The sequence below is a fragment of the Salmo salar genome, chromosome 06, assembly GCF_965601325.2.
Source record: "Salmo salar chromosome 06, fSalSal1, whole genome shotgun sequence".
In the NCBI taxonomy this organism is placed as follows: Eukaryota; Metazoa; Chordata; class Actinopteri; order Salmoniformes; family Salmonidae; genus Salmo; species Salmo salar.
The window spans coordinates 41,613,745-41,623,858 of NC_138296.1; the positions used below are offsets into that span (position 1 = coordinate 41,613,745).

The following is a 10,114-nucleotide window of genomic DNA, read 5'->3' on the forward strand; positions in this document are numbered from 1 at the left end:
CACCCCTGAGACAACTCACCCCTGAGACAATTCACCCCTGAGACAACCCACCCCTGAGACAACCCACCCCTGAGACAACCCACCCCTGAGACAACCAACCCCTGAGACAACCCACCCCTGAGACAACCCACCCCTGAGACAACTCACCCCTGAGACAACCCACCCCAATCTACCCTGTGTATCAATAGGGTTGGGTCGCTGTAGCGCCTCAAGTCTTTTAAAGAGCCAGTGTTTAATAATTCAACAGATCAAAGTAATAATTACAAAAGGTTCTGCTCAGAGCATCACAGGTGCTTTTCTACCTCGCAAATAAAATAGGCGCCGTCATTAACAATCTAGCTGTTCATATTTTAGGAGCAGGCTGTAACAAACAGACGTTGTTGGGTTGCTATAGAAACCTCAAGGTTCACATGCCCATTACTTATGGCTTTGACATTCAGCTGAAGAGGAATCAAAACAGAAGACTCGCTCCAAAGGATGAATGGAAAAACAATTGATTTATTCACCTGCGCCTGTCAATTCTTCTGCAAACAATTCATCTGCCAATATTCTTAGGATGACAGCTCATCACAACCATCTCAGTTTGGGGTTAATCAATCAAATAAATGTGTTAATCAATAACATAAGAAAATTCTGTTGACACGTATTGGATTCATTTGGTTCGTTCTTTTCCGATAAAAGTTCTGAAAAGTTCTAGAGTTATATATTAAAGATAAATGATAGACCATTTAATTATTTCTAAGTGTCGTTCCCCCCTAAAAACAATGTTCCCAATTCACTGAGTGTCTGACTGTGCATGTAGCTGGTGGTATTTTGGGATGTTTGATGTCTCCTTGGGGAAGACCTGCCTGATCGAGGCATTTTAGAAACAGGTCCCATCTCTGGAGTAGAGGAGAGGGACACATTAAACATATTGGGTTTGTCCAGAATATTTATAGTCCCCAGCACCAGACTAGGCCTTCTTCTCAGAAACAGAGGAACCTTTCCTTCATCCAGTCTGAATGTTTGTGTGTGTGTAGCTGTATCTGTCAGACTGACTTGCTCCCTGGCTAACCATCAATACCCCTCTCTCCACTCAAGCTACACCAGAGACTGACTGCCTTTTCAAACTGCCTATAAGGCTGACAAGAGACAGCTTTCGCTTTCCATTTTTTATAACTAGTTTCTTTGCAAGAGCTTTGAGATTCTATGTTGTAATGAAAAGTGCTAAATTATTATTATTACCTGAGTGAGTGAGTGTGTGAGTGAATATCTGTGTTAACATGCAAGTGTGCGATTATAACTTCTGTTGATTCTGTGTGCCACTGAGCCTCACCCGTGAGGTAGCTGGTCAGGGCAGAGTGTGACTCACCCCTGAGATAGTTGGTCAGGGCAGTGTGTGAGACTCACCCGTGAGGTAACTGGTCAGGGCAGTATGTGAGACTCACCCGTGAGGTAACTGGTCAGGGCAGTGTGTGAGACTCACCCCTGAGATAGTTGGTCAGGGCAGTGTGTGAGACTCACCCGTGAGGTAACTGGTCAGGGCAGTGTGTGAGACTCACCCGTGAGGTAACTGGTCAGGGCAGTGTGTGAGACTCACCTGTGAGGTAACTGGTCAGGGCAGTGTGTGAGACTCACCCGTGAGGTAACTGGTCAGGGCAGTGTGTGAGACTCACCCGTGAGGTAACTGGTCAGGGCAGTGTGTGACGGGGACGCTGCTGGCTGCTGAGGCTGCTGGCTCCCTCCTCCCCCTCAGAGACTGGCTCCTCTGCACCTGCCTCAGAACACTGCTCTTCAGGTCCAGCAACGTCGTCATGCTCATTCACTACCTGGGGTCACAAGGAGAATAATTCACATGAACATGAACCTAAAACAAGTGTCAGGTTGTACAACAATGTTCAATAAATGTCTGAAAATCCTTGTAATTGTATATCCCAGTGTTTATTTGAACTATAGTTGGATATACAGTATCTACCACAGTGTTATATCCACTTGAGGAGCTTCCCTTTGGCTACATAAACACAGGGCTAATCACAGTAATCACACCCTCTTAACTCAATTATACTCAACCCATGGCAGAAGGTACGTGCTATTTCTGTCCAAGGCTGACTGATATCGTATGCTGGGTGATTTCATCATAGACTTGCTGGTTGGCCACTGGTGTGACACGCCTACCTGCAATAACTCTTATTAAAGCAATGCTCTCTCAAATCCTCCTCCACCGACCCCCGTCTACTGTAGCAGAGAGAAGTGCTGCTAAGATAGAAGTATCATCACCACAGATTCATCCCTGACTTTGTTCTTAAGGGTCCTACAGTGGATATAAAAAGTCTACACACCCCTGTTAAAATGCCAGGATAAATCATGTCAGAACTTTTTCTACTGTTAATGTGACCTATAATGTGAACAATTCAATTGAAAAACAAACTGAAATCTTCGAGGGGGAAAAAAGAAAAAGAAAAACCTTACAATAACCTGGTTGCATAAGTGTGCACACCCTCTTATAACTGGGGATGTGGCTGTGTTCAGAATTAACCAATCACATTCAAAGTCATGTTAAATAGAAGTCATTACACACCTGCCATCATTTAAAGTGACTCTAATTAATCACAAATAAAGTTCAGCTGTTCTAGTAGGATTTTCCTGCCATTTTCTTAGTTGCATCTCAGAGCAAAAGCCATGGTACGCAGAGAGCTTCCAAAGCATCAGAGGGATCTCATTGTTGAAAGATGTCAGTCAGGAGAAGGGTACAAAAGAATTTCCAAAGCATTACATATACCATGGAACACAGTGAAGACAGTCATCATCAAGTGGAGAAAATATGGCACCACAGAGACATTACCAAGAACTGGACGTCCCTCCAAAATGTATGAAAAGACGAGAAAACTGGTCAGGGAGGCTTCCAAGAGGCCTACAGCAACATTAAAGGAACTGCAGGAATTTCTGGCAAGTACTAGCTGTGTGCTACATGTGACAACAATCTCCCGTATTCTTCATATGAATGGGCTATGGGGTAGGGTGGCAAGACGGAAGCCTTTTCTTACAATGAAAAACATCCAAGCCCGGCTAAAGTTTGCAAAAACAAACATCAAGTCCCGCAAAAGCATGTGGGAAAATGTGTTATGGTCTGATGAAACCAAGGTTGAACTTTTTGGCCATAATTCCAAAAGGTATGTTTGGCGCAAAAACAACACTGCACATCACCCAAAGAACACCATACCCACAATGTAGCATTGTGGTGGCAGCATCATGCTTTGGGGCTGTTTTTCTTCTGCTGGAACTGGGGCCTTAGTCAGGGTGGAGGGAATTATGAACAGTTCCAAATACCAGGCAATTTTCGCACAAAACCTTCAGGCGTCCGTTAGAAAGATGAAGAGGAAGTTCACCTTTCAGCACGACAACAACCCAAAGCACACATCCAAATCCACGAAAGCATGGCTTCACCAGAAGAAGATTAACGTTTTGGAATGGCTCAGACCTGAATCCAATTGAACATCTCTGGGGTGATCTGAAGAGGACTGTGCACAGGAGATGTCCTCGCAATCTGACAGATTTGGAGCGCTTTTGCAAAGAAGAGTGGGCAAATATTGCACATCAAGATGTGCCATGCTAATAGACTCCTACCCAAAAAGACCGAGTGCTGTAATAAAATCAAAAGGTGCTTCAACAAAGTATTAGTTTAAAGGTGTGCACACTTAGGCAACCAGGTTATTGTTAGTTTTTTATTTTTCCCCCTCAAAGATTTCAGTTTGTTTTTCAATTGAATTGTTCACGTTGTAGGTCACATTAAAGGTGGAAAAAGTTCTGACATGATTTATCTTTGTCTCATTATTTTACATCACAAAAACCTGGCATTTTAACAGGGGTGTGTAGACATTTTAAATCCACTGTAAAACTGTGATACGATATGAGATTTCTAAAGAACAAGGCCATCGTTAGGTTCCACCTCTGAGTATGAGTCACTCTCCAGCCTCTGCCAGCTTGTATGGTGGCTGACACCAGTAGACGCAGTAACAGTACAATACTGAGGTAGAGAAAAAACTAAAAGGCACTAAAAGACAAGAAATGACATGGATGCAAGAGAGAGGGTTTGATTGACGGCAAAGTTTTTTCAGGGGACTGATATACACTCTTTTCATCAGCTGACAGCAAATGTCTTTCTTTTGTCACATCTCTGAGGGAACAGGAAGAGAGACAGACTGGCAGCTCTGTGTTCTGCCTTCTTTTAAAACAGTGAAAGTGACACATTAAATAACAGCTAGCTAGACAATATATTTGTAATAGGAATTAACTCAATGTAACTGGTCGAGGCAGATAGTGCGCTTGCCTCGTACTTTTAGTTAGAATGCCAATAGTATCATCGATGTAGGTATTCATATGTCTATGTTGCCACCAGTGAGGAAGGTTCTGGATTGCAGTGTCCCTTGGATATGGGTCAAAAGAGTTACTGCCTATGAATGAAGTGGGTTTGAATCTCATGCCACTATTTCCTATACAGTGACAGCATGGTTAAACCCACATGATAAGAAGTACTGTTTTCATTTCACATTTTCATTTCTCAGGGGAGGCTTTTGTGAGAGAGATTTGTTCATATATTGGTCAATTGTGTGCATCGTTTCATGTTTCCCCAAGGTCATAGACACCTGATGCTGTTTTAACCGAGCAGACTACTAACACCAGATACCTGCTTGTGTCTCAGATCCAATACCTGACTGTTAGGTATACACTTGCAGCTCTGACTGGTGATAGTTAGCAAAGCATCACAGTCAGGGAGAAGCCTTCTTCCAGGTGAGCAGCTTATTTCAATTAGACGTGGCTGGCCTCCCAACTGGATGTCACGCTGTCTCAGTCATCAAGTCCCAGTGACAAAAACGGGTCAACGTGCCAAGGAAACACTCACAGCCAAGTGAATATCTCTTTGTCTCTCTCTCTCTCACTCTCTCACACACACATATATCACAGGTGCCCAAACCTTAACAGGGACTGACGGCGTTGCTCAACACTGTATTTCTCCTGTGAGAAGCCAGCGAGCCCCGGCAGCGAAAGGCTCCTTGCTGTTAGGGGATGGAGGGGTCTCTATGGTAACGGTGGAGGGAGAGAAAGGGGTTGGTAAATCCAGGTAGACAGAATTCTACCGAGGCAGGCTGCATAAATAATCACTTGATGTTATTATATCAGTCTTCCCCTGGCCAGGCTAGCTTAACACACCACAGCACCAATGAGGCAAAAGTGGGTCCCGATCCCAGCTGGATTCTCATCTCCTCAGCTCCATATTCAGGGAGGCTAAAGGACTGCAAATGCCCCATCATCAGACTCCCAGGGAGCCAGAATGACACGCTTCTTTCCAAAGCTAATTGTGATGGAGATAAAAATGGATTTATGACTCATATCTATAAAAAAATCTCCCATTCTGTCGCCGGGGACTCATCCTGCCGCTGATGTCATTATCATCCTTATAGATTGGTTAACCTACTGGTATCTATCAAATGACATCAGCCAGCCTAGACTGCTGCTGTAAAGTGTATCCATCAGTGGGACCCTGGAGTCTCACAGCAAGCTTTCTTGATCTCTTTTCTTCAGGCTTGAGTGAACAGATTCTGCCATGATATCATCTTCAAAATAGAGGGCAGGCATTTTTAGAAAATGTCATTTGAATGCCATTGTTATCAATTAGTCCCCAAGTGTTCTCTATTTAGCCATGTTTGGTGACGGTCCTCCCAGTCCCTCGGAATACAGATTGTTTAAATGATCTCGTTGGTCCTATGGGAGATCTACTTGATTATGTGCATGGACTGTACTGTATACGGCCTACTGTGTGTGTGTGTGTGTGTGTGTGTGTGTGTGTGTGTGTTTTTTCTTTCTCTTATCCAATTGTATTTTCCACAGTTGTCATTTCTCAATATTATTGTGGTTTTGGGACATACACTGGAAGTCATTCTTTATATTATTTATTATGTTATATATGTTCAGGTTGCTATACAAACCACTGAAATGTCAAGAATCTTTTTCATTAACGACTGGCAATCAAATGGACATTCTGCAAAATGATAATTAAATAAAGATATCCACATGTTGACCTTCCGCTTTGTCAAAATGTAATTACATTCAAAGACACACAAAAACAACATCATTATGGAACAAACCCAATTAACAACTATCTATTTGATTTATGAATCCTTTGTGTGTGGGCCAAACAAGTGGTCACTCAGGCCCACAGACTGAAACCTGTGTGAATGGCTCATCTACAGATAATCAGGGAGGAAAGGACCTTATTGATTTGACAAGGGCTCACTTATGTCCAACACAAACATAACAGCTATACTAGAGTCCTGGGCATTGTGACATGGCAGACAGAACGTGTTGGGCTGGGAGCTCCACATCAAGCCTTTACGGCTCTTGTTGAACATGGAGAGAAAATTCCTCACATGGAATGGGGAGACATAGCAACAGTATCATTGGGATCTGTGTGCATGTCTAGATAGATAAGGGCTCTGATCCCCTCCAGGCTTTGGAAGAACCACCGGATGACAATCAGAGGTTCCACGGTAGCAGCTTATTCTCAGCAGCCCCTGCAACGCCAATGAGCCAATCTGTTAGGGTGATCAGCGGGCGCTCAATTCAGGATTGACATAAGACTGACACTTTGCATCTGAGATCGATAGGCAGTGAATATTTGTCAGTGTTGGTGGGAAAGAGTCTAGGAGCTGTTTTACAGCCTGGGTAAAGGCTTTCTGTTATAGTTAGGCTATACAAAGCCACAACCTGGCAACACAGCAGAAACTACTTAGAGAGCCACATGAACAAGGGCATACTGCAGGGAGCAACAATTCTCTATTCAATGACAATTCACTTTTATGACTATTCTCTGAATACACTGGGTACATGCAATGCATTACATGATATGTAAAACAATACCGACTGGTTATGTTATGTAGATAAGGAAGGTCTCCTCTCTATTCTACTCAACTCAACTCTCAATACAAACACAACCTCAAACACAACACAATATCAACCATGGTGACTATGACAGGATATACTATATTATATGAAAGGTTGCATGATGGTGAGGGTAAATGCTTATGAGCTCGATCCTTTACAAAACCATGATCCTGTGTGAAGTGACAAATGAATGATTCACGGCGTGTTCGTCTCTCTTTAGAAAAAAGGACCAGGGAACCCTTCAACCAACATAATACGGCCTGGATCCTTAGAATCATAGTCATAAGTAGGCCTACTATAAGGGCCAAATTGACATACGGACACATCAAAATGAAGTTACTCTCTCACTCAACCTTTTCACAAGTTGCTCTTTGGATGTTTAAGGAGAGAGAGAGCGGTGCGGGGAATAGACAGGGTTAGCCAGTGTTTTTATAGCACCAGTAGTGCTGAGAGAGTGACTCATAGGGCTAGACTCTAGAATCAAGTAGCCTCTAACCTGCAGCAGGAGGCTTTCTCAAAGCTCTGAGGGAAGAAACTGTACCACACAGACAGATTTAAACTGTCAATCAATAAGAGAATGGAATTTCTTTATAGCCATAGATGTAACCATAGATGTGGGAACAACCATTCAAGTGACTGTTGTGTTTAGAATAACATCTCCGCAACAGCGATTTCTAATCAACCGTGTTTTTCATATCTCAAACTGAAGTGACCGTTACAGAACCAAGCAATCAAACAATCACGTGTTACAATACATTAGGCATAACCCAAAAATAACAACACTTTCAAACTGTGTGCTAATGTTACTCTCAATACAGCACTGAAAATGCACTGTGCAGACAGAAGATGACTATACTGTAATTGTTCTCTTTGTTTAAGATTGAGAGACCTATTTTCTCAAGAGAACTCAAGGGGGACTTCTAAGAATTATGTGAAACAAAATGGTCAAAGAAAATCGGATTCAGCGTTTTCTGTCTTCTGGGACATTACGATGTGTGTCCAGAGGCACATTTTGTTAAATTATTTTGATTAGTGTAATATGATGCAGGATTAATTACAGGCTATGAGGTTACTCATGTAGGATAGGCAAAATTCAGTGGAGGAAATAATATTTTCTTCACTGAATGCATCCACTGGGTACATGATGATGAAATGTAATTCATTATTACAACTCTAAGTGATTACTTTCTAGGTGCAGTGGAAATACAACAACACCTGTCTGAGTTATTTGTCTCCTTAAGATACTTAACGAGCTCCTTCTAAGTGAACACTTAGGACCCCGCTTGTTTTTGTTTACCTCTAAAGAGCTTCATTAAAAAAGGAAATCATATTCCTGCAATCTGCATAACAGTCGTTCACCTCTCTGGTACATGCAAATCCTCTGAGCGCAGAGCATATTGCCACAAAGACCAGACTGATTATGCATCAACCCTCTTCATTGAAATTCACAAATGAGGGCCAATATCGCACAATAATTGGAGAGAGACCATCGGTACTTTCAGAAGTATTGTTAAAAGTTAAAAGGGAGGTTACCAGGAGTGATTGCTATAACGAACACATCAACCAACCCTACATCAGGTTAGTCAGTTTCCAAGACAACTGCATGATATATACATAAGAAAGGTTCTCTTGGCGAATACATCCCTCATGCAGAAAACTATGCTTCATGACAATTTAGCAGGACTGGATGATTGGGGAAAAGTATGCTCTACAAAGGATTCTGATTGTACAGTAATGGAGATTTGTTGAGAGCACTAGAAGTGTAACTATGCAGTTATTATCAATTCACACATCTAGCCTTTAAGTGAAAATAATAATTGATATACATACTTGTGTATTTAAAAAAAGGTGTGTGCATCTCTGCCTGTCTGTTTCTTAAATTATTTCTACATGCCAAATAAGAGTTTCAGTTCAGCAAGGTTGGGTTGCCTTGACCAATGCAGGGAACAGGTTGCAGCTTTTCTAAACGTATCAGTGACATGAACAACTAAGATGGAACAATAGGATGAAATCCTTTGAAAGATCACATGCAGAGTGCATGTTAGAGAACACAAGATCCTCTGAAAGATAGTCGACTAATTATAGCCTACAAATAAATGACTGAATAATATATTTGTGCGTACCATTACCCAACATCTTGTTGAGGAAATGAAATCACCTGTTCGTACTTTTTTTCTGGTCAATAATCAACCAACAGATCAACCAAAAGCATCATGTATAACTAGGATTTCATTTTAAAACCGAAATTAATATTACTGGATTCTGAGGGGATGGATAAACAACTTTTTCTTAGAATAATAAACTAGCAGCTAACAAAAAGATAACAAAACGACATTCATACACATAAGATTTACCGTGGCATAAAATATGTATCTGTCAACTTATTAAAATATTCGTTGATTATGCACGCAAGTTGGTTACAATTAAAATCAACAGGTATGAATGAAATGTCCCCTCCAAAATGTTCACATATTGAAACAGAATAATGCAAAGTGCTCTTTTCATCTTTAAAACAGACATGGAATAGAGAAGGTATACGTGCAACTAAATAAAGTTGAAATGCTGTAGATAATGAAAAATAATGCTCACCTGTAGCTTTCTCATTCACAGTTGCGATGTGCGTATGTTTTTGCTTGCGTCTCTGAGTTCCTGTTTTGGCACAACAAAATCGACGGAAAATACGTGCTTGTCTCTTTAAGATAGGAGATAGTCATCGGCCGCAATAAACGTTAATTTATTTTATTTGATCACAGACAAACGCTCTCATTTTTTCCCGGAGCCGTTTTCTTCTTCACTCATGCTATACCGGTGGTCTCCATATATAGTCACAGGAAGTGAAGGCACACTTTCGCCGCCTCGGGCTGTTGCGGAGGGATGTAAGAAATACACTGTGAGGAAGAGGGTAGATCCACCTGTCACATTTAGCTAGCTCTACCTGTGTCTACTGTCATAATCATCTGCTATAGCTTCAAAATTATACAATAATAAAGGATATTTTTGTTCAGCCAACTACACCAGCATTAACACAACAGGTTATTGTTTATTTGGTACAGGGAACAGTAGATGGAATACTTACCTGAAGTCAAACATTATCAAGTCAACCTGTAAACGGGCCAGATTTGGCCTGCAAGTGGTTTTATTATTAGACATAAAAGACAGTAAAACACCATGAAACCAACTCCAAGTGATTTAAATT

At 41.6% G+C, this 10,114-nt stretch overlaps 1 protein-coding gene across 1 annotated transcript in view; it reads right to left on the reverse strand.

Annotated features, from left to right (window-relative positions):
* LOC106607356 (BAI1-associated protein 3) overlaps positions 1-9,721 on the reverse strand; it is a 42,731-nt gene extending 33,010 nt beyond the window's left edge. The window contains exons 1-2 of the mRNA XM_045720526.2: positions 9,508-9,721; positions 1,656-1,808 (exon numbers count right to left, since the gene is read on the reverse strand). Coding sequence (XP_045576482.1) covers positions 1,656-1,801 — 146 coding nt within the window. The 5' untranslated portion in view covers positions 1,802-1,808; positions 9,508-9,721. The remainder of the gene's footprint in view (positions 1-1,655; positions 1,809-9,507) is intronic.
* Positions 9,722-10,114: the final 393 nt, after the last annotated feature.